At 43.9% G+C, this 25,915-nt stretch overlaps 1 protein-coding gene and 1 long non-coding RNA gene across 2 annotated transcripts in view; one reads left to right on the plus strand and one right to left on the minus strand.

The window, feature by feature from the left end:
• The window catches only part of SEC24A (SEC24 homolog A, COPII coat complex component), a 321,040-nt gene that overhangs the window by 156,398 nt on the left and 138,727 nt on the right, over positions 1–25,915 (minus strand). Inside the window, 2 exon segments of the mRNA XM_040344770.1 lie at positions 2,896–3,062; positions 11,499–11,579. Coding sequence (XP_040200704.1) covers positions 2,896–3,062; positions 11,499–11,579 — 248 coding nt within the window.
• Positions 17,979–25,013, plus strand: LOC120932420. The gene is made up of 2 exons (XR_005747984.1): positions 17,979–18,067; positions 24,788–25,013. It is a non-coding gene; the product is annotated as an uncharacterized LOC120932420 (long non-coding RNA).

Genomic DNA, 25,915 nt, shown 5'->3' on the forward strand with positions numbered 1-25,915 from the left:
TTTTTTATATTTTAGTGTAAAAAATAATAAAATCAATAAAATTAAATAAGAAAACAAAAAAAAAATTTTTTTTAAAGCGCCCCGTCCTGACGAGCTCGCGCGCAGAAGCGAACGCATACGCGAGTAGCGCCGCCATATGAAAACGGTGTTCAAATCACACAAGTGAGGTATCGCCGCGATCGTTAGAGCGAGAGCAATAATTATAGCCCTAGAGCTACTCTGTAGCTCAAAAAATGCAACTTATAGAATTTTTTAAACGTCGCCTATGTAGATTTTTAAGGGTAAAAGTTTGACGCCATGCCACGAGCGGGCGCAATTTTAAAGCGTGACATGTTGGGTATCATTTTACTCGGCGTAACATTATCTTTCACAATATATAAAAAAATTGGGCCAAATTTATTGTTGTCTTATTTTTTAATTCAAAAAAGTGAATTTTTTCCAAAAAAAGTGCGCTTGTAAGACTGCTGCGCAAATACGGTGTGACAAAAAGTATTGCGATGACCGCCATTTTATTCTCTAGGGTGTTAGAAAAAAAAAAATATAATGTTTGGGGGTTTTAAGTAATTTTCTAGCAGAAAAAACTGTTTTAGTCTTGCAAACACCAAATCTGAAAAACACCTAAGGTCTTTAAGTGGTTAAAGGTATTGAGATCAATGCAACACAATATAATGCAACACAATATAAGCTGGCTGCGTACGCAGATGATATTTTATTATTTCTTGCAAACCCTATTATAACGATACCAAATTTGTTGAAGGATTTTTCATTTTTTAATTTACTGTCTAACTTAAAAATCAATTTTGACAAATCTAAAGCATTAAACGTATCCTTACCTAATGATGCGATTTCCCTTTGTAAAAGGAATTTCCCTTTTGGCTGGGAAGACGTATCCATCACTTACCTTGGAATCCAATTGCCTTCGAATTTACGGGATCTATATGCTCTAAACTTTCTTCCAACACTTAAAACTATTCAGACTGACATACAAAATTGGGATAAAGGGTTTTTCTCTTGGTTCGGTAGAGCCGCTATAATAAAAATGAACATACTACCCAGAATTCTTTATCTTTTGCAGACTATCCCTTATATTAAATTACCGGCCTCCTTCTTTACCACGTTCAAAAAGACATGCTTAAAATTTATTTGGATTTCCAAACAACCCAGGATCAGTTGGGAGAGATTGATTATCCCTAAACATTTGGGTGGAATCGGTTTACCAGACGTCCGAAAGTATTATTGGGCTTGCCACTTAACACGTATTATTGACTGGCACTTGCATATTAAGACTAAGGCATGGGTTAAACTAGAAGGATCATTTTCTCCGCTACCTTTACGTCACTTGCCTTGGATTAGCTCCCGCAAAGACACCTGATTTCTTCTATCTACACCCTTTTTTTCTCTACATTTGACCCTAAAAGCAATTACACTACTCAAATATGGGAAAGGGATCTTAATACATCCCTCTCAAATGAAGAATGGAAGCGTATATTCATTCACATACACAAGAGAACAGTTTCAAAGTGTATTCTAGATGGTACAGGTTGTTACTCACAAGTTTATTCCCAATTCCACACCTTTATGTTGGCGTTGTGAATCTGAACGTGGTACACTATTACACATTTGGTGGGACTGTAGCTACATACAACCATTCTGGAAAGACGTTCATGATTTAATCTCTCACATTACAACTTTTGTCCCTAATTTTACAGCTGCTCAATATTTATTACACCATAGTTCTCTATCGAAATCTGCTTAGAAAAAATCAATCCTACCACATCTTATTAATGCCGCTAAGCTATGCATTCCTATTCATTGGAAAAATCGAACTCCCCCTTCCGTATCTGAATGGCTGAGAAAAATTGAACATATTGCCGACATGGAAAATCTAATCTGTCAGACGAAAGACACTCCCACTAAATTTTATGATAAATGGGCGTGTTGGCTGAATTCTAAGGTTACTGCAGAATTTCGTCGCTTATCTAATGCTTCTTCATAACATTCTCAGATTGATTGCTATCTTGTATGTTCTACTTTTATTTCACAATGTATTGCATGACTTCTATCCCACTTCTCTTCACTTCCCCTCTTTTTCCCTACCCCCCCCCCTCTTTTTTTTCTTTTCTTTCCCCCCCCCATTTTCTGTACAACTTACTATATATAGCAAAGTTATTAATCTGATTATTCAATGCCATCTATGGTATTTATTGCATCCATTATCGTTTGTTACACAATGTGAATTTGTTATATTCATTTTTGTTCTTATTCAAAAATTTCAATAAAATATTTGGAATCAAATATGTCAAATGATAGCCCAACTCCAGCCAACACATTTTAGGCAGTTATAGTAACAGTGTTTTTTTTTATTCTTTTGGGAAAAAGTTACCTACTATGTGAATAAAAAAAGTGAACATTGTAAGTGCCCGTGTCAGTGTTAAATGGTTTGACCCAAACCCTGTAAATGCCACCTTTGCTGAACAACTTGGCCTGCTAAGGGAGGAGGGATAATAATGGATTCACTAGCAGAATCAATGTGTAATATAATTGAGTTACGGTTTCATGTGTATATTTTTAATTTTGCCCATATACTTTAACCTTTTTATTGAGAAATGGAAATAATTTGGTTGCTCAGAAGACTGAAAACCTATGCAATGGCACAGCAAGCATATGTAATGCTAATGCACACTATTGATCACATGCAAAAAAAAATTAAAAATCCTTAAATGATCTCAAAAAGTTAAATCCGTCACATCACTAGCAAAATCTTGATATATTTAAATGCAAGCATATTCAATGCTGTGAGAAAATTAGTACATCCAGCTATCCCTTATGCCAAAGAACAATTTTTCATGTAATGCAAACACTCATAAAAGACAAGTGTCTTATTTTGTATACTACCTGAGGCATTGGCTGCGGTGGAGTAGGATATCGCTGAGTAGCAGTTGTTAAAGTTGGACCTCCTGGTGGAAAAGCGTTCTGGTACCCTGGAGGTAGCGTCGGGTATGCATTCCTGGTGATTTTAGGATTCTGAGGCAGTGGAGGAGGCTGAGCTGGATGAACCATCCCTGTGAAAAGGGGAAAAAAAAAAAAAAAAAATAGGATTTTTGTACTCACCGTAAAATCCTTTTCTCTGAAGTTCATGGACGGACACAGCACCTTTATTTTTGACAGTAGGGGTTATATGCCGTCTATCAGGAGAGGATTAGGTAGACATGTTAAACAGTTAAAAATATGGAACCACAGCAAGGCTGAACAGTAGCGTCCAGGGGGCGGTCCCTCTGGCTATAACTCCTTACCCTGCATCTAGCAGCTCAGTTCGTCAAAAAGCAGTACAAACATAAGGAGGGGTGGGTGCTGTGTCCATCCATGAACTTCAGAGAAAAAGAATTTTACGGTGAGTACAAAAATCCTATTTTCTCTTTCGTTCATGGACGGACACAGCTCCTTTATTCTTGACAGTAGGGAGTGTCAAAAAAACGAGGGGTAGGAACAGCAAGCAAACAAACTTCCACCCAAAACAGTCAAAGCTCCTCAACGGAGGAGCTGTAACCTTAAACAGCCGCATGCAAAACTTTGCAGCTGAAGCAAGCATCCGCAGACGCATGCACATCAACCTTGTAAAACTTAGTGAAAGTGTAAACGGACGACCAGGTTGCTGCCTTACACACCTGCGAGACAGACGCTTGATGTCGGAAGGCCCAGGAGGCAGGGAAGGGAGGTGCCTGCCATTTTAGGGCATAAGTTTGAATCGCGTTCTGTCTGATCCACCGAGAAATGGTGGCCGACGAGACCGCCAGGCCTTTCTTTGGACCAGTCACCGATACAAACAGTGAGTCTGACCTCCGTAGCAGACATATACACCCGCAAAGCCCGGACCACATCCAAGGAATTCAAAGCAACCTCTTTGGGGTGCGACGGCCGAGGACACAAGGATGGAAGCACAATGTCCTCATTTAGATAAAAAGCCGAAAACAACCTTCGGAAGAAACGAAGGCTGCGGGCGTTGCACCGCCTTATCCTTGTGGAGGATCAAGTAGGGAGAGACTTGCAAGACAAGGCAGCCAGCTCAGAAACCCGCCTGACTGATGTAATAGCCACCAGAAAGGCTACTTCCAGAGAGCCTCAAAAAGGGGAATCTCTGATGTTCTCAAAAGGAGGTTTCTGAAGTACCAAGAGCACCAGATTCAAATCCCACGGAGGTAGTGGTGGACGAACTGGAGGGGCCACATGTCGAACCCCCTAGCACAAACGTACTCACCAGTGGAGTGGATGAGCCGCCAAGGGTCATTGAAAGAAAACAGCTAAGGCTGAAATCTGCCCCTTAATGGTGCTTAGGGCAAGTTTTGATCCACTCCACGCTGTAAAAACAGCAGGATCCTGGAAACCGAATATGTCCATGAATGCCACTCCATCTCCTCGCACATAGAGATGTATGCCTTCCACGTGCGATGATATATATTCCAATAAGATTACTTCTGTGCCCTCAGCATGGTAGAAACTACCGAGTCCGACAGGCCTCATTCCCTTAGTACCCGATTTTCAACAGCCATGCCAAAAGCCAGCGACTGTAAGCAGGATGAAGTATAGGACCTTGCGACAGAAGGCAATCTCGCATTGGCAGTCGCCAAGAAGCAGCAGCCACCAGGCGTACGAGGTCGGCATACCAGGGACGCCGAGGCCAATCTGGGCCAATTAGAATCACTGTAATTTCCTTGGTCTCCACTCTGCGGAGCAGACGAGGAAGACGTTTTAGCGAGGGAATAGGCATAGATCAGCCGATACTGTCCCCACGGAGCCAACGCGTCTGGCGCGTCCACCCAGGGATCTTTGGATCTGGCCACAAACCTCAACACCTTCCGATTGAGTCGAGAAGCCAGGAAATCCACATCTGGAGTGCCCCATCTCCTGGAAAGGAGTCGAAACACATCCGGGTGTAGCGACCATTCTCCTTGGTCCAGCATCTGGTAACTTAGGTAATCTGCCTGCCCGTTTTCTATGCCTGCAATGTATACGGCCGACAGAGCCGGCACGCTCCACTCTGCCCACCGCAGGATGCAAGCGACCTCCAATGCTGCAGCCGAGCTTCGTGTTCCTCCTTGATGGTTGACATACGCCACCGCCGTGGCATTGTCCGACTGGATCCTGACTGGACATCCCTGCAGCTTTTGTGACCATGTGGAGAGGCACTGCCTGATTGCCTGAAGTTCCAGCACATTGATTGGCAGGCGGGATTCGTCCAGCGACCCCGTGTCGACTGTACGCCCCAAAAGGTCAGGCTGGCGTCCGTTGTGATCACCATCCAGTGAAAGGGAAAGAACGAATTCCCGGACTGAAGGGCAGGAGACTTCAGCCACCATACCAGGGAAGCCCTGACTACCTGGCTCACCCCGATTTGACAATCCAGAGACCACAGAGTTTTGTCCCATTTGGACAGGTCCTCTTTTTGCAAGAATCGAGTGAGGAATTGAGCATATGGTACCGCCTCAAAAAGGTGGCTACCATGAGACCCAGGACTTGCATGCAAAAGTACAGCGATGACCACCTGCGGGATGTCAACAGCTTCACCGCAGTCTGAAGAGTCCGCAACTTTTCCAAAGGGAGAAAAACCCTTGCCTCAGAGGAGTCCAGGATCAAGCCCAGGTACTCCAGGCGCTGAGTCGGCGCCAACACCGACTTCTGGAGGTTCAGTACCCAACCAAACACTTGAAGAGTCTGACTGAAGACCGCCACTTCCTCCTCTAATTCTGAGTCTGAAGCTGCTCTCGGAAGAAAGTCGTCCATGCAGCCCACTAAAGCGATTCCTCTCAGTCTCAGCAGAGACAGAATCGGGGCGAGCACCTTGGTGAAAACCCTTGGTGCCGACGCCAGGCCAAAAAGAAGAGCCACAAATTGGTAGTAATCCCCGACTGCAAATTTGCAGAAAGTTTTGATGCCCGACTTGCATGAGGACATGCAAGTATGGGTCCTTGATGTCCAAGGATGCCAGAAAATCCCTGGATAGAGAGAAGCAACCACAGAGCGAACTGACTCCATTCTGAACCTTCCTACTTTTACAAAGGTTTTGAGGGCCTTGAGATCCAGAATCGGACGGACCCTGTCCTTTTTTTGGGACTACAAACAGATTGGAGTAGAATCCCTGAAACCTTTCCCGGCACAGGCACTATTACCCCCCCCGCCTCAGCAGGTCCTGTACTGCCCCAAACAGGGCGTTCCGACGAGCCAGAAGAAGATAGGGGTTTGAGGGAAAAAAAAAAAAATCTGTTTGGTGGACAATAAAGAAACTATCTTCTACCCTGATAAAACCACTTCGCAAACCCACTGAAGGTGGAAGGTCCATCGAGCTGCAAACTCGCAAAGGCGACCCCCCCCACCCGAAAGTCAGGCAGGGGCAAACCTTCATGCTGTCGCAAATGTGTTTGCAGGCTTGCGAACCCAGGGACGCTTCTGTCCCTCAGCTGGCCCCTTGTCGGCCTAGGAACGATTACCTGCGGGCCCGGACTGACGAAAAAGACGCTTCTGGGCGGAAAAGGAGGGCCCTGGCCTACGGCGTGGCTTCTTACCTTTTCTGGATTGTGGGAGCAGCGTGCTCTTACCCCAGTGGTATTTTTAATAATGTCATTAAGCGAGGCTTCGACCAGACTTTTTTGAAGTCTGGTCGGCGGACCAACATTTCAGCCAAATCAGGCAACGGAGCACCACAGCAGATACTGAGGCTCTGGAAAGAAAGGGAGCTGTATTTAAGGCCACATCGCAGACATACTTAAGGCCATGCACCAACTGGTCAGCCAGTTCCACGCAGATCAGGCATGCCTGTTGCTTTTCCAACTCACGGTGCAACAACTTTGCCCATTCTGTAAGTGTCTGTGACACTAGAGCCGTGGCCAACACTGGCCGCAATGCTGACCCTAGCACCGTGAACATGGGCCGGGTCACCGCCTCAGCCCCCCTCCTATCTGCAGGGTCCTTAAAGGCAGGGGTCCCCTCTACCGGAATCGTGGTTTTCTTGTTTAACCTGGATACCAGGGGGTCCACAATCAGGGGAGATGTCCATTTTTTCAGGAGACTCTCCTCAAAAGGGGTAACGGACCGCCATGTGTTTTGGGACCGAAAAGGCCCTCTGCGGTCATTCCCATTATTTGTATATAAACTTGTCAAAATAAGTTAGGTAGGGAAACACCTTAGCAGTGTGGGCCGGCATGTGGGACCCAAAAGGGACCAACACCTCAGTAGATGCCCTGCCGTATCCTCCCGTTTGAGGGTCTCCTGCGCTGCGGTGATAAGTGCTCCAACAAGCGCCTTTTCCTGCGCCGACCCGGACACGGAGTCCTCCTCACTGTCTGAATGGTCCTGGTCCGCATCCTCTGACACGTCAGAACAGGGGCCATGTGCCACAGCAGGGCCCCGAGTCTGAATCAGAGCTTTCCCCAGAAGATGGTGGTGGAAAGGGTGCACTTTGTATCCCCCTTGCGCCCACCCTGGCAACAAAGGATTCCAGGACCGCCGACAAAGCGTCCACAGGCACCACAGGTGCAGGGGCACCGGTTGCTACCACAGGAATGTCTGGGGAAGAAAACGCCAGCTTCTGACGCCATGCTGACCCACACTCGCCTGACAGCCACTTAGGGACTAAAGGCAAGGTATACAAAAGGTCCACCCCTCCTAGCTGCTTACAGACCGAGGGGCCCCCCCAGAGGACTCGCCACCCTGACCCAGGTACTGCTTAGCGCCGTGTTCCACTCTGTCTCTTGCACTGTCTGTGCCTGAGGTATTCTCCTGCGTCGGAGGTGTTCTGTGCTGTTCGTGCCGTTCAGAAAGAAATATTTCAGCACTAGAGCCAAAACCAAGCTAGGGCTACAAGAAAATGGCCACCGGCTCATTCAAAATGGCCGCTGATCGTCCTTGAGGTAAACGAAATAGCCGCGAACACGATGGGCCTCCGTGCGGAGGCCCCCCACATGGCAGGCCAGGCAACAACCCACAACTGAGAGCGGACCCCGGACACCCAGCGCAGCCCTCAGTCAGGACCCGGAGCCCCCCAGTCAGGTACACAGCAGGCCCAGCCTACCGATGCATGGGGAGGAGGGAAGGGGAAGGGAGAGAGGAAAGAGAGAGAGACCCCCTAATCAACCTTCGGACAGCAGTAGCCCGGTCATATGTGTGCCCCGGAGCATATAGCTCACCAGCCACCCCTGGAGCAATGGGGTATGTAGTGGCCGACCCAGCACGTAGCTAAAGGTTTGCTCACGCTCGATGGCCGGACTGGGGAGACTACAAGGAGCTATATTATCCAGCCTGTCACCCAGCCGGCAGTTGATAGTAGATCACAGGATCAAAAAAGTAGAAAAGGGTCAAAAATCTCCAGGACCAATGGTCCCACCCGGGAGCCAGGTGCTTCTCCTATACTAGGCAGAAAAAAACTGACATGAGCTTCTAGATGCAGGGTGAGGGGTTATTGCCAGAGGCACTGCCCCCTGGGCGGTACTGTTTAGCCTTGCTGTGGTTACATGTTTTTAACATGTCTGCCTAGTCCTCTCCTGATAGACAGCATATAACCTACTGTCAAGAATAAAGGAGCTGTGTCCATCCATGAACAAATGAGAAAACAATTATTCCAATAAAAACAGACAATTTAACAAGCAGGGCACAGCTGAAGGTCTTGCACCAATAGTTTACAATAGTTGAAGGCTGGCAAGTCACCATCACTCATGGAGAGAGAGAGAGAGAGAGAGAGAGAGAGAGAGAGAGAGAGAGAAAGAGAAAGAGAAAGAGAAAGAGAAAGAGAAAGAGAAAGAGAAAGAGAAAGAGAAAGAGAAAGAGAAAGAGAAAGAGAGAGAGAGGAAATCAGAAACTAGGACAGACATTTTTTTTTTTTACATTAAGTTTTTACACTTGTCAGAAAAAAACCCAGTGGCGATTAACCACCTCAATACAGGGGCACTTAACTCCCTTCCTGACCAAGCCATTTTTCAGCTTCCAGCGCTGTCACACCTTTAAAGACAATTGCACGGTCATGCTATACTGTAACCATGTTAAACTGTTATTTTCTTCACACACACAGATTTATTTTTGTGGTATTTAATCACTGCTGGGTTTTTTATTTTCTACAACATTTTTGAAAAAAAAAAAAAAAAAGTTTTCGTTTTCATCAGTAAATTTTGTAAACAAGTATTTTTTCTCCTTCACTGATGAGGAGGCACCAATATGCCGTACTTATGGGCACTGATGGACATTGACGGATGGCACTGACAGCCAGCATCGACTGGCATCACTAATTGGTACTGATTGGTGGCATTTGTGGGCATCAATTGGTGGCACTGGTGGCGCTATTTTAATCAGGGCACTGATTAGTGCCCTGATTAAGTCGCTGATTGTCTCTCTTCATCACACTGTCAGTGTGAGGCGAGGAGCACAGATTACCTGGATCTCCGTGTTTACATGTGACCGGCTGTGATTGGACACAGCCGATCACATTGTTAAAGAGCCGCGGCTCTTTACAGAGATCGCTGTTGTGCTGTGTCCTAGCAACACAGCACGACCATGTTCACCGCACTGCGGGGGGCGTGCAAGGGCAGCCGTTCTGGGACGACGTCATCCCAAAACAAGAGCCGCACCGCAGCTCCGTCGCATGACGGTGGGTGCGACAGCGCTAAAAGCTGAAAATTGGCCTGGGCAGGAAGGGGGTAAAAGTGCCCGGTATTGAAGCAGTTAAAGAGGTGGTCTGCCCACCCCTGCAAAAATTAGAAGCCAGCAGCTACACATACTGCAGCTGCTGAAATTCCACTTTTGGGTGGAACTCTGCTTTAAACTCCCAAGGCTAGTAGAGTGCAATATGCATTTGTAGAGCATGAATGTGCAGTACAGTCATTTATAAACATGCAATAGCTTTTTTTCGTGTTTTTTTTATTTTTTTTATCTTGAGCAGCGATATGGCTGTGGTAAGGCCATATCACAACTTTATGAATCGGGCCCTTAGTAGCCAATAAGTGCCCTCTAGTTAAAATGGTAGATAGAGGGCTTGGTCTGAAAAGTCACGCAAGACTGGCTTCTAGTAGAACAAATTTAGAAAAGGCAGAGTGCTTTCTAGCTAGCCAAGATAGTATGCAACTTGTGGTGCCTCCCAACATGGCTGTTAAAAACTAGGAAACTATTGTGGCACAAGCGTGGTTAGTGTAGTATTGTGTTTTTAATCACAGAAGTTGTGTCCGATAAATGGTGAAGCACCCAATCAAATTGGCACCACATCCCAATAAGGTAGTATGTCAAGTAGAAAGGGAAAAAAGACTCAATGCGGACAGGTGATTACCTATGCGCATGCCCAGGGAGCACTGAAATGCCAAGCAACTACAACACCCAGGGTGCCGTGCGGTGGCAAGGGGCCGATCGGAGCACCAGCTCCAACAGGAGATAGCGATCAGCACGAGATCCTCCCAAAACCACCCACGGCACAAATGGGGTGGAGAAAGATGGTAATACACTGAAGGTGGATTAGACAGTAAAAAGGATGCAGATTCGATGGAGGACACTATTTAACCGGCCACACTGGCTCTTTCTACGCCAGAGCTGGAGGGCCAGACTATGCTCCCGTTTTTCAATTTATTGGCAAGCTTATTTTCACCCCGTTATACCGGCTTTGTTTTCACCACTCTGCTCGAATACAAATACAGCCCCTGCATTTTTCATCTTAATGCTTTGAATGGTTGCGCTAGTTAATATCTCTAACTTGACATAGTTTATATGCCTCATTGTATATTTATATAGACACATTTGTCCTCAGATTTTTTTCTAAAACTGGCAACTCCCATTAAGTATTTTTAAATTTATACGGTCTCTCATTTATGACCCACTAGCTAGGTGGGACCAATTCACTAATTTTCCTTCTAAACATTCACAATGAAACAAAAATATTTAATTGTTTTTTCACCCTGTTCCACTTTGTATTTTAGACTGACACCCTGCCAATAGCGTTTGGCGGGCTGTCTCTAAATCACCTTCTGCCCTGTGTATTGCTCCTATTGCTTTTAAAGTACAGTAAGTAAAACTTATTTTTGCCGTGTTCCACAGTCCACAGCGTGCTCTTTTTTTCTGTGTTTACTAGTAACACAGATTTTTTTCTCATGATTACCCGGTTTCTTTTGTCTCCCATCTTTGTACAGTTACACTTGATGGCATTGATTTCTCTTGCACATTCCCTGAAGCAGCATCATAGTGAAACATGTTGGGATAATGTGCATGTATCTTGCTTTTAACCTCATCTGCTTTTTGTGACCACCATTTTAAAACAGAATCACCGCCTATTTTTCTTGTCTATTGTTTCATGAAAATCCTTTTAAATTAAAAATGCTATTAAAACTTTTTATATTATGTACTCTCATCATTACTTGACTACATTGCACCGTTAAAATCCATTTTTCCTTTACATTGTGTTTTTAATATTTGAAATGGCTGACAAGCTAGTGTTATTTGATTCAAGCAGTCTGACAACACAAAATTTGAGCGCTTACCCATGTATCCGCCACCTTCTATGGTATCGTAGCTGTTTTGAACCAAACTGCTGTCGTTGGTTGGGAGCTGAGAAGCAGGACCTTGGAAAAAAAAAAAAAAAAAAAACACATTGAAGTTTGACATGGCTAGTTTTGAATTGAGGAACAAAAAAAAAAAAAAAGTCAGATGGTAATCAAGACCATACATGGCCATTTTGATACCTTTTCACAAGCTTTTATTAAAGTTGGAAAAGAAAAACGAACCACAACCCTCCGGTTTTTTAATTGATGTTCTATATAAATTAAATTTGGTTGCTCAAAATTGGGAAACAACTGAACCAGTGGGTAGAGATTTCTATGGTTACTCCAGTTACATACAATTGTATTTTCAATCAGAAGCTAGTGCGTAGCTTTCACAACTGCTAGGTGTATTGCGTGCATATGGACAGGAAGGGAAAATATATATTATTTTTTTTACTTACCAAAAAGTTTTTTGTGCCATGTTTTGCAGAAGTTAGGAGTTCCACCCTCTTTTTTAACTTTATAGAATCCTATTTGATACTGGCCCCTTAAATATATTTGGCATGTTTAAAAAAAAAAAAAAACTCACAGTGTTATCCCGAATCGTTTATATCTCCCGCCGCGGCGGCAGCTGCCTCGCCGCGTTTTCCAGCGCTGCTATGCCTCCTGGGAGATGTTTATCATCAATCCCAGGAGACAAGGTTGCTGGCCTGAAGTATCGCGAGATTCGCGGGCGGGCGGAGGCGGAGACATGGTAATATCGAGCGAGCGGAGGCATGTTAATATCAAGGGAGCGGGCGGAGACATGTTTATCTCGAGGGAGCGGACGGACGGGCGGAGGCGGGGACATGGTAATCTCGAGCGGGCGGAGGCGGAGAGATGGTTAACAGCCCCGCCCACCGCACTAATTATGTAATCGGCAGGGGGGGACGAGGAGTGTTGGTGGGAGATAGCAAGCACTGCGCTATCATATACGCTGCCACTGCACCCAGCAAACGCAGCCACTTTGCCATCAAACTGCTGCCTCACTACAATGAAAGTTTGAGTAAAAAAAACTGCTGCCTTACTGTGCCATCAAACACTGCCTCACTGTGCCCGTCAAACGCATCCACTGTGCCAAACGCTGCCCAACGCTGTCTCACTGTGCCAGTAAAACGCATCCATGTGCTGGGGGCTATGCGATTTGGCGGGGGCAATGCAATGTGTTGGGGCGATGCAATGTGCTGGGGCTATGCAACTTGGCGAGGGGCGATACAATGTGCTGTGGCGAGGGGTCGATGCAATGTTCTGGGGTAATGCGATTTGGCGGGGGGGGGGGCTGATGCAATGTGCTGGGGCCATGCGATTTGGTGTGATGTCATGCGATTTGGAGGGGGGCGATGCGATTTGGTGGGGGCAATGCGATGTGCTGGGGCAATGTGATTTGGTGGGGGGTATTGCAATGTGCTGGTGCGATGTGATGCAATTTGGCGGGGGGCAATGCAATGTGCAGTGATGATGCGATTCGGTGGGGGGCGATGCAATCTGCTGGTGTGATGCAATGCAATTTGGGAGGGGGCAATGTGATTTGCTGGGGCGATGCGATTTGGTGGCGGGGTGATGCAATGTGCTGGGGCAATGCGATTTAGTGGTGGGGCGATGCAATGTGCTGGTGCAATGTGATGCAATTTGGCGGGGCAATGCGATGTGCTGGGGGGGCATTGCAATGTGCTGGTGCGATGTGATGCAATTTGGCAGGGTGCAATGCGATGTGCTGGGGACGATGCACTGTGCTGCGATGTGCTGGGATCGACGCGGTGTGCTGGACCGATGCGGTGCGCTATGTTATGGTGGCAATGTGCTGGGGGAAGGAGGAAGCAGGAGGAACTCAGCACAGCACAGGGATGGTGGGAACCCCTCATAATGAGCACAGCAGAAGTACAAATCCAGGAACTCAGCACAAAACAGGGATGGTGGGAACCCTTCATGAGGGGTTCCCACCATCCCTGTGCTGTGCTGACGTCCTGGGTTTGTACTTCTGCTGTGCTCATTATGAGGGGTTCCCACCATCCCTGTGCTGACTTCCTGGGTTTGTACTTCTGCTGTGCTCATTATGAGGGGTTCCCACCATCCCTGTGCCGAGTTCCCGGGTCTGTACTTCTGCTGTGCTCATTATGAGGGGTTGCCACCATCCCTGTGCTGTGCTCATTATGAGGGGTTCCCACCATCCCTGTGCTGTGCTCATTATGAGGGGTTCCCACCATCCCTGTGCTGTGCTGACTTCCTGTGGCTGTACCCCTGCTGTGCTCATTATGGAGGGGTTTCCACCATCCCTACAGCCCCAGGAAGTCAGCACAGCACAGGGATGGTGAGAACCCCTCATAATGAGCACAGCACAGGGATGGTGAGAACCCCTCATAATGAGCATAGCAGGTGTGCAGTCCCAGGAATTCAGCACAGCACAGGGATGGTGGGAACCCCTCATAATGAGCATAGCAGGGGTACATAACGAATGTTGGTAATTATGAAAAGTGAACGAATCTAACGAAAATTCGTATTTCGTACGAATCCTAATTGAGTTTCGGGCACAAAATACGAAATAACGGCTAATGCGAAACGGAACTAAACAAAATGAATTTATTGACAGTGCACATGTCTAGTATATGTATACACACCACATATATAACAAGAGAGATATATATATATATATATATATATATATATATATATATATATATATATATATATATAATTTTGTTATGTAGATATATCTGCACAGGAACAAATTATTTCTTATATTTACTGGTTCCTGGAAGGAGGAGGGGAGGAGAGGAGAGGTTTGCATAGATAAGGGGCGGCAACTTTCTCTGACACTCCCGTTGCTATTGAAACCTGATTTGAAACCTATTACACTGCTTGTGAAGCACTGAGCATGTGCGAGAACTGCAAGGCTGAAATCCAGGAAGTCATACAGTCTGGCTTCATGATGCCCACACTTAAGGTGGCCCCAGTCAATTTCTATTTTATAAAGTGTCTAAATGCTGTAAAAACCTAACAAAACGGACCTTAGTTTACAGACTAACTTTACTAGAATACATTAAGCTTGCGTATTACAGGGGTATTTATATTTAAAAAGTGAAATTGTGGCCGGAACTCCGCTTTAAATACCAACCAATGTTATCAGCCTCACCTGAGCTATTCTGGACTACAAAAAAACACCATCTTATGGTATGCAGATAATGGGGGTTGGGATTTCAGTGCAGCAGAGGCAGGATTGTTGTCATCTCAAACAGGAAAAGAGAACCACACAGGATTTCTGGTAGGTTAAGGTTTTTTTTTATGTACTTGCAGTGTTTTTAAGGTGATACCACACAAGGAAATATGCATGTACAGCAAATATGTACTGATTTTTATTTTATTTTTTCATTTTGCCTAGGACACACACACACTAACCACTTCAGCTCCGGAAGGACTTGCCCCCTTAATGACCAGGCCATTTTTTGCGATATGGCACTGTCGTTTTAACTGCCAATTGCGCGGCCGTGCGACGCTCTACCCAAACAAAACAAAAATCCCCACAAATAGTAGCTTTCTTTTGGTGGTATTAGACCACCATTGCAGTTTTTTTTTTTATAGCACTCAAAATAAAAAGACTGGCCAATTAAAAGAAATAAAAAAATTATATTAAATTTCCTGCAATACATCTATTTTTTATACCAAAAATATATAGCAGAATACATACCGCAATAAGCGTATATTGATTGGTTTGCGCAAAAGTTATAGCGACTACCAAATAGGGGATAGATTTAGGGACTTTTTTTTATTGTTTTTACTAGTAATTGCGGCGATCTGCGATGTTTACCAGGACATTGCAGTGGACAAATCTGACCCCCAATGGCACTTTGGGGACCAGTGACATTATTACAGTGATCAGTGCTTAAAAAAAAAAAAAAAAAAAAATGCACTGATCAATGTATAAATGACACTGGCAGCAAAGGGTTAACAATAGGGGCTGATTAAGGGGTTAACTGCTCCCTGAGTGTGTTCTGTGTGGGGGATGGGTTTACTGGGACAACACAGATAGCTGTTCCTGATCACTGGGAACAGCAGATCCGAGTTGTCCCCTGTCAGAACGGGGATCTGCCTTGTTTACATAAGCAAATCCCCGTTCTGCCCTCTGTACTACGATCGTCATTGGCTGGCAGACGCTGAACCCACTTAACCCGCGGTGTGCAATACCACATGCACAGATTTTGCGCAGCCAAGCCTCCTTGCCGCAGTATATATGCGGAAGACGGTCGGCAAGTGGTTAAAGCCTAGCTAAAGCTTTTTATTTGGTTTTGAATAGAGCCAGAAAAATTATAGTTACAGGTTTTTATCTGTTGGGGAGATTTCTTCTCAAAATGACAAAAGTAAAAAAAAGGTTAAACTCTTTAACCACTTGAGATCCACGATATAGACAAAAGACGTCCACAGCGCGGCTCTCAAGTGCCGAGTGGACGTCTTTAGACGTCCTTTTATGTGCATTACCCGCGCGGGCCACTGGGGGGCGCGCGGCGGGTAAACACTGTCCCGGCGCATTGCCGATGCGTGTACCTGGCGGCCGCGATGTCCGCCGGGTACATGCGATAGTCGGTGACACGGCAGGTGACAGCAGGGACGTGGAGCTCTGTGTGTAAACACAGAGCTCCACGTGCTGTCAGAGGAGAGGAGACCGATCTGTGTCTCTTGTACATAGAGACACAGCATCGGTCACCTCCCCCAGTCACCCCCCTCCCCCCACACAGTTAGAACACACCCAGGATACACATTTAACCCCTTCCTCACCCCCTAGTGTTAACCCCTTCCCTGACAGTCACATTTATACAGTAATTAGTGCATTTTTTTTAGCACTGATCGCTGTATAAATGAATGGCCCCAAATTTGTGTCAAAAGTGTCCGATACGTCCGCGGCAATATCGCAGTCTCAATAAAAATCGCAGATCGGCACCATTACTAGTAAAAAAAAAAAAAAAATCATAATTCTGTTACGCATTTTGTAGGCGCTATAACTTTTGTGCAAACCAGTCGCTTATTGCGATTTTTTTTTTTTTTTTTTTTACAAAAATACAGCCTTAACTGAGAAAAAAATAGTTTTTAAAAAAAAAAAAAAATTGGGATATTTATTATATCAACAAGTAAAAAATATATATATATTTTTTAAATTGTCGCTCTTTTTTTGTTTATAGCGCAAAAAATAAAAACCGCAGAGGAGATCAAATACCACCAAAATAAAGCTCTATTTGTGGGGAAAAAAGGACGTCAATTTTGTTTGGGAGCCACGTCGCACGACCGCGCAAATGTCAGATAAAGCGACGCAGTGCCGGAAGCTGAAATTTCGCCTGGGCACGAAGGGGGTTTATGTGCCCAGTAAGCAAGTGGTTAACAGGGACATCGATAAAAACAAAAACATTTTATTAGTAGAGAAGGGAATGGTGAGAACTTTTGCCTTTTCTTAAATTACAGTGCATTCAGAAAGTATTCACAGCGTTTCACATTTTGTTATTTTACCGCCTTATTCCATAATGGATTCAAATTTATTATTTTCCTAGAAATTCTACAAATACCCCATTAATGACAACATGCTTTCCTGCTTTCACTACTGATCCTTGGAGATGTTTCTACTACTTGATTGGAGTCCACCTGTGGGAAATTCAGTTGATCAGACACGATTTGGAAAGGCACACGCTTGTCTAAGCGCGCGCATGCGCCTATGCCGCTAATATACTCTATTCAAGCCCATCCCGTTTTTTTTTTTTTTTTCCAAGACGCAATTGCGTCACTACGCAGCACGTGCGCGCGCGCATGCGCGATAGCCACCAATGGACTCTATTTAAGCCCATTGCAGACACTATTGTCTCTGACTGTCATGGCGTCTGCTGGACTTATGGAGACTTCTCACATGCAGGTAGGACCACTGGTTGTTGATGTTTGGCTTATTGTTTGTTTTTGGTGCTGTGCCTTTATGCACACTTCACCAGACTAGCCATACATATTATTTATATATACTCCTAAATTCCTTTTTCCAGTGATCTCTGCCTGCGATCACCCAGCAATCCACCCTTCCTGAAACATAGGATAATCTGGGTAGTTTGTCTCCTTGTGGCTGAACTTTTGTTCTCTGGCACATGCATACCCTCTCCTATATGGATTTCCATATCTGGTAAGTTACTCTCCATTTTTGGATTACCAGCTCTATGGGGTTACTCTTCTTTGCTATAAATGTGTGTCTGCATTTAACTCTTTGAATGCAACAAATAATGATATATACATATTATATATATATATATATATATATATATATATATATATATATATATATATATATATATATATATATATATATATATATATATATATATATATTTTTTTTTTCTTTTTTCCCCTCTTTCCTCTTTCCCTTCCTTCCCTAGGCGTGGATCTTTTTGGTAGGCTATGATTGTATATCCTCCCCGTGAACACAGACATTGATCTCCATATACAGCATTCTCCCCTTGTTTTTGGCGTACTTTCACACTGAGACAGGATTCTATCTACAGATCTTATTGACTGTAAGTAGCTCATATCTGTTTTGATAAATGACATAGTTGTATGGCTGTCCTTTTCTTGTCTCCCCTTCCCCATGTTTTTAACAATTTCGGTCACTTGAGTTGTAAATATTGTTTAAGTTGAATTTTTTCTATGTAATATGTGTATATATCTCTTTTTTTTTTTTTTTTTTTTTTTTTCCGTGTCAATATATCTTTATTGTGTAAAAGTAGCAACAAGTATACAGAATTTTCAGATAATATTAACATATACATAGGAAAATACTGAAGTACTATATAATTACGCATAACATCCACATCACATCTGAACTTCGCTCATGAAAATTAACTCAAAATAAACTGGAAAGATAAACAATTAAGTCCAACAACACATTTGTCTGGATATCAGAGGTCTTGCAGCTTGACATATGAACTTCGGTCCAGGCGTTGTACTGTTTCCAAGACGTTATAGGCATCTAGATAGTGTTGTATTTTCCTAATAGCTTAGGTAAATAGAAGTCGCAGATGCGAGGTAATAATGTAAAAAATAAAAAGGAAAATTATAAAACATTAAATTAAAGGAGGGAAGGTAAGGGAAGGAGAAAGGGATGGGGAGCTCTGCAGGACCAGACCGGGGATCCATCTACATTTTGATTAGATAAATCAGGCTGCCTATTCAATGACTGGACTACCATGGCATCATTACCGCATTAACAAATGTGTTCTGCATTGTGAGTTTAATCCAGGGTTCCCATATACATTCAAATCTGGTGATCGTATCCGACTCAATGGCCGACATTTTGGCAAACTTCATTGCTGTGTTCATTCTATTGAGAGCTTCGCTCATATGTAAATCAGGCGATCTCCATGCTTTCGCTATCGTTTGTTTTGCTGCCGTAAGGAGCTGTCTAATCAGGTTGAATTGCATGTGTGACATATTGTGTGGCTTTAAATTAAGTAATGCCAATTTTGGATCCATAGGAAGGGAAGAATTAATGAGGGCTTCTATTGTTTGGAAAACTTCTGACCAAAATACCTGAGCCTTTGGGCACGACCACCATATATGAATATATGTTCCCGTACCAGAACAACCCCTGAAGCATTGATCAGAATAATTACCAGAGAATTTAGCAACTCTTGCCGGCACCAAATACCACCTAGATAATACTTTATAGTTCGTTTCCGCTGCTAGCACATTAGAAGAGGCTGTTTTAGTATTGGTCCATATTTGCTCCCACTCCCTCTCATTCAATTCTGTGCCCAGGTCCTCCTCCCATTTACGAACATATAATAGTTTCCCTTTGTCTGGTTGCGAAAGTAGCTGCGAGTATAGGGCTGAAATCACTTTTCTAGCGTGGGGATTCTTATCACATATATTTTCAAAAACTGTGAATTTGTTCGGCAAGTATGCTGAGTTAGTAGGGGGTTGGAAAAATTTTTTAATCTGTAAATATCTAAAGATTTCCTTCGGTGGTATTCCATACGTTGTACACATAGATGGAAAGGGGGTCATTGACATTGAATCAAAAAATTTGTATTTGAGTGTACAGTCCCTATCCACCCATTCTTTGAAGGAATTGGGAAAGACCCAAGCTGGGTAGAATGCCGGGTTTTTATTAAAGGACAGTAATGGGGTTAAAGGAGACAATAGATGATGTTTGGATTTAAGTGCATCCCATAAGGAAAGTGAGTGTTTCGTGACTGGGTTGGTAATATGCTTACGTAACTTTGGAGAGATCCACAATAAGTTAGATATAGAAATAGGGTCACTTTCCACTGCTTCTATTGAAACCCAAAGTGGCACCTCAGTTTTGGCATGATATTTTGTTAACATCGCCAGTTGCGCTGCTTGGTAATATCGGGCAAAATTGGGATAGCCGAGTCCACCTGCCGTCTTGGGGAGATGTAAGACTTGTGATTTAATTCTTGGCTTGGAAGAACCCCAGACGAAAGTGGAGACCCGTTTTTGTACTGTTCTAATAAAATGTGCAGGAATGGGTATAGGGAGAACCCTGAAGAGGTATAAGAGCTTGGGCAATATTGTCATTTTTGTTGCATTAATTCTACCGAACCAGGATAAGGGGATTTGAGCCCACGAGTGTAAAAGATTTGTTATGTGTTTCAAAAGTGCAGGATAATTGTATGAGTATAGATCTAATATGTCAGCTGTGAGGTGTATTCCTAAATAGGGGATGCTTTTGGCTGGCCACTCGAAGGGAAGACCCACTTTCGCCGCTTCCAATTCCATTCTGGATAGTGAAACGTTAAGGGCCATGCATTTCTTAGGGTTTATCGCTAATCCCGAGAAAGATGCAAAATGGTGCAAAATTGGTGTTAAGTTGGGACCAGAGACTTGTGGAGATGAGAGGAACAACAAGATGTCGTCCGCATATAGACATAATTTGTGTTTTACACCGCCCAATTCAATACCCATTACCTTGGGGTCTGCTCTTATTTTTTGGGCCAGAGGTTCTATAAGGAGTGCGAACAATAAAGGGGATAATGGACAGCCTTGTCTGGTGCCTCTTTGTATGGAGAATGCATCTGATTTATATCCTGCATATTTAACATACGCTTTCGGATTTTTATATAACTGTAGAACCCACCGTATGAAATTGGGACCAAAGCCCCATTTCAACAATGAGTACTCTAGGTATGACCAAGAGACGGAGTCAAAGGCTTGTCTTATATCTAGTGATAAGAAACATGCTGGAATTTTCCTCTTTCTTGCAAAGTGTGCTAATAGACTGACCCTTCGAATGTTGTCCCCTGCTTGTCTATTGGGCATGAAACCCACTTGATCCCTATGAATCAATGATCCAATAATTTTGTTCAGTCTGCTGGCTAGGACTTTGCCTAGTATTTTAATGTCCGTGTTAAGCATGGAAATCGGGCGGTAGTTTTCACTAAGGGTAGCATCTGAGTGCGGTTTGGGTATCATACATATCGTGGCCGTAAGGGATTGTCTAAAGGATTTATGTTGCAATAGATCATTAAAGGCATCAGCCATTGTGGAGGAGATATGTTCCTGTAGCGTTGTATAGTAACGTGCAGTAAACCCATCTGGACCTGGTCTTTTATTTATTTTGAGGTCTTTGATGGCCGCCTGAATGTCTGTTGGTGTTATGGGTTCTTCTAAAAGTGCGTTTTGGGAGTCGCTCAAACTCGGTAACTGCAGATCGGAAAAGAAGGTATCAGCTTCCTGTGAGTTGAACACCTTATTTTCGGAGTACAATTTTTTAAGGTGCGTGCTAAATTTTTGCACTATTTTGATCGGGTTACTAGAAATGTTATTCTTTGCAATTTTTAAATGAATGGGTTTATGTGATTTATTGATCGAATTAAGTGATCTTGCTAGGAGTGAGCCTGATTTGTTAGCATGTTTGTAAAAAAAAAATGTTTCGTCCTATACAGTGATTTATTGGCAGATTCCGTGAGGAATAGGTCATATTCCGTTCTTGCCTTGTCGAGACGGGCTTTTGTTTTGGGTGAGTGGTTATGTTGAAAGGCCATGAACGCCAAGTTGTGCTCCAGTTCAAGTTTATTTGCTAGTTGCTTGCGTTCCCTTTTAAGGATACCGTACTGTTTTTGTATTATTCCTCTCAGCACTGGTTTGTGCGCTTCCCACAGTGTTAGTGGCGAGATTTCCGGGGTTGTATTAAGTGTCAGGTATTCCTTTAGGCTTTGCTCTATTACCATTTTATAAGATGGGTGTTTGAGAATTATATCTGGCAGGTACCATGTGGAGTCATGTTTTTTGGGAATAGTCGAGGCTAGAGTGGTAAGGACAGCGTTGTGGTCCGACCAAGGAATAGGAACGATGCCGGAGTCAAGTACCTCCGGCAGCATACCTATTGTCAAAAAAATGTGATCAATACGGCTAGACAATTGATGAGGATTCGAGAAATATGTGTAAGAGCGCCTGGTGGGGTTCAATTCCCTCCAGGAGTCCACTAGATTGTATTTAGATAGTAAGTTGGAGAGGGTCCATTTGACCTGTTTTTTCGGAGGGGAGTAGGGGGTTCTGTCCAAAAAAGGGAGGAGAACCTGATTAGAATCCCCGCAAATAAGGAGGGAGCCAAATTTGTGCGTGTTTACCATTTGAAATAAGTGCGACATAAATGGGAGTGGGTTCTGATTGGGAGCATAATATGACACAACAGTTACTGCGGCGTCCATTATATGACCTGTTAGTATGATATAGCGACCCTCTGGGTCCTTTATTTCAGACTTTACCGTAAATTGTGTAGACCTATGAAAGGCAATTAGGGTGCCCCGTTTTTTAGATGCAGCAGACGCAGTATAAACTTGAGGGTAGGAAGCATGAAAATATTTTGGAGTGGTGGTAGGGGTGAAGTGGGTTTCCTGCAAGCATACCACATGTGCTTTTTTGGCTTGAAAATATCTGAAAGCCTTTACTCGTTTTTGTGGAACATTTAGACCCTGCACATTCAGTGATAGTACATTTAAAGGAGCCATGGTAGCCTAATCATTCCGCATCTCTTACCATGTGAGCCTGTACAACGATTACCCGGTCTGGTCCTTGCAGAGGGGGGAAGAAGAGGAAAGGAGGGGTTCAGGAAAGTGATTACCTTCAAAAAAGAAAACAAAATGTTACTGATAAAATAACAAACAAGCATCTGAATGTATAAAAAATGTTCCGAACTGGCCCGTGACCGGGAGGGAAATACCCGGTCAGGGGAAAAAGGGCCCACGTCTGGCCTCCGCTTATTATTGCGGGGGTCAGAGGGGAGCCAAATGTGGCACATGTATTATCCGTGCCATGGAGACCCGCGTCCAAAAAAAAATTTCCTATAAGTACCCATAATGGGTACTAAATGTACAACATTACTAATAACTCCTATTATTTACGGGGTAACTGTATTGTGTAATATAAGAAGAACTATTGGATATTAAGGAAAAGGGGGAGAGAGAGTAAAGCGAAACTCCACTCTGTATAAAACCTGGATGGTGGCTTCTCTAGCCCATTAAGCAGGGAAGAATTATCATAAAGGTAGTAGATTACAAGTAAGGTACTAGGAAAGGATGGGTTAGAGTGGAATGTCCTAGTGAGAGATTGGTAAAAGACAGAAAGTATTGTAGGTAATATACAGTCTGGCTGTTGGGTTAATTGGTCCCCTGAAAAGGGGAGGGGAGTGACTAATCTTGTGGTGTGAGGAAGCTGAACCACTTGTGAAAAAAAAAAAAAAAAAAAAAAATCCCATGCATGTTAGTAATCCCTCCTATGTGGGCTTTGGATATAATAATGGTTGTAACGTAGGAGAGAGTATTAAGAAAAAAAAATATATAAAAAGGAAGAAAAGAGGTAGAAAAAAAGAGAACAAAAAAAAAGGATTGGTCCTTGTAATTGCCTTGTGCTTTGTAAACTGCAGATGAACAGGTTCCTGCCCTAAGGTAGAGGGAAAAAAGTAGTATCTTGCCCAGTGGAATCAGTCCATAGTATCTTCCTGATCTTGTGCTTGCTCTTGAGCCACAAATCTGCCACGCTTGTGTATTTGATGGATGCCGTTAACGTGGTCCTGCTTAGGAGAAGTGTTGTGAGGAGAGGAGGATGCAGATCTTCTGCGCGCAGCATGCGCTGTTGGTGGATTTTCAATTATTTTGAAATCAATAAGTGCTTGGTGAAGCTGATCCGGGGTTCTGCACACTATTTTGGTACCTTGAAGAGTGAACCTCAGGGAGAAGGGGAAACCCCACTGGTATTTAATTTGGCGATGCTGTAATTCTTGAAGAAGGGGTTTCATAGCCCTTCTCTTGTTTATTGTCAGCTGGGAAATGTCCGCAAAAATCTGAAAGTCGTGCCCCTGAAAGGATAATTTCTTTTTTTCTCTGGTGGTTTCCATTATTAATTCTTTGGTTTTGTAAAAATGGAATTTGGCTATAATATCCCTAGGTGGTCCATCCGCTTTCCTGGGGGCAAGAGCCCTGTGGACTCTGTCCATTTCCAGTCTGCTTACGGGTATACCAGGCAGCAGTTCCTGACAAAGTGCCAATATGGTTCCGGGCAGGTCAATAATTGATTCAGGCAGTCCCCTAAACCTTATATTGGACCTCCTGGCTCTGTTTTCAAAATCTTCAAGTCTGTTTTGCAGGGTTACATTTTCTTCCTTAAGGGTATCAATTTCAGTCAAACATTCTTGTGTGAATACCTCAATTTCGTCCATTTTTGATTCAAGGGCCTCTGTGCGGCCCCCAAGGTCTCTAATTTCCTTGGTGAGATTGGCTGTTATCTGGTCTGAGGTAACTTTCAGCGCTCTGTGAAGCATCTTTTCAAATTGCTGTAAAAGACCTGAGGGGACCGCTGCATCTTGTCTTAATAAAGATAAAGGCTTCTCTGACGTGTCCTCTCCTTCACTATCAGTTGCTGTAATACTGCGGGAAGCCATTTGCTTCTCTGGCTTTGATAGCGATTTTTTCCTCCTCACTACCTCTGAGGAGAATTCACCTGAGGTAATTGGCGCCTTTTTCACTGCTGCGCTCTTAGGATGCTGAGCGCCGTTTGTGTTGCCGTTTTTACTTTTCCCCCTGCTTCCTCCCAGCACCATCTTATACCGTTCTGTGCCTCTCACCTTCCCGAATTCCGTTCCGGTATCCCCGTTCGTTATGACGGATCGGTCCGTCTTTTATTTGCGGGTTTATCTCCTGCACGGAGCAGAGCTCTAGCCCAGCATTACCGCTCCGCTAGGCTCCGCCCACACGCCTCATATATCTCTTTTCTAATAGACATGTATTTCTCTGACACAATGATCATCTGTAATACCCCTTGAAGAAGGATCACAGATACCGAAACGGCTGTCGGGTTGGACCAATTTTTGTCTCATGTCTATTTTATTGCTTTACAAATAGGATCTGTATACCACTTGCATGTGGTCTTTTATCCTTGCTAGGACACTATATGATGTCCTGACTTGAATTGTTTAAATAAATTTGCTATATATTTTTCTACTCATTCACGTGTTTGTGTCACTTATAAAGTCCCACCCTTGAGGGGGTATTTCATGTTTTTTCCACGCTTGTCTAAGGTCCCACAGTTAACAGTGCATGTCAGAGCACAAAGCCAAATTGACGAATTGTCTGTAGACCTCAAAGACAGGATTGTATCAAGGCACAAATCAGGGGAAGGGTACATAACCGAGAAAAGTGGCCTCCATCATCCGTAAATGGAAGAAGTTTGGAACCACCATGATTCTTCCAAGAGCAGGCCACCGGCCAAACTGAGCAAACGGGGAAGACAGGCCTTAGTCCGGGAGGTGACCAAGAACCCGATGGTCACTTCGAAAGAGCTCCAGCATTTCTCTGTGTAGAGAGGAGAACATTCCAGAACAACCGCCATCTCTACGGCACTCCACCAATCAGGCTTATATCAGGGTTTGACAAATTTGCTTGGAATCTATGAGCCAGCTAAAAAAAAAAAAAAGTTAGGAGCCAAAAAACGCGCTCCGTCCCACCAAGCTCCCGCGCAGAAGCGAACACATACCCGAGTAGCGCCTGCATATGTAAACGGTATTCAAACCACACGTGAGGTATCGCCATGATCTTTAGAGCGAGAGCAATAATTCTAGCCCTAGACCTCCTCTCTGTAACTCAAAACATGCAACTTGTAGAATTTTTTAAACGTCGTCTATTCCACGAGCGGATGCAATTTTGAAGCGTGACATGTTGGGTATCAATTTACTCGGCGTAACATTATCTTTTGACAATATAAAAAAAATTGGGATAACTTTACTGTCTTATTTTTTTTAATTAAAAAAAATGTTTTTTTTTTCCCAAAAAAGTGCGCATGTAAGACTGCTGCGCAAATACGGCGTGACAAAGTATTGCAACGATCGCCATTTTATTCTCTAGGGTGTT

Source organism: Rana temporaria, chromosome 3, assembly GCF_905171775.1.
Source record: "Rana temporaria chromosome 3, aRanTem1.1, whole genome shotgun sequence".
Lineage (NCBI taxonomy): Eukaryota > Metazoa > Chordata > Amphibia > Anura > Ranidae > Rana > Rana temporaria.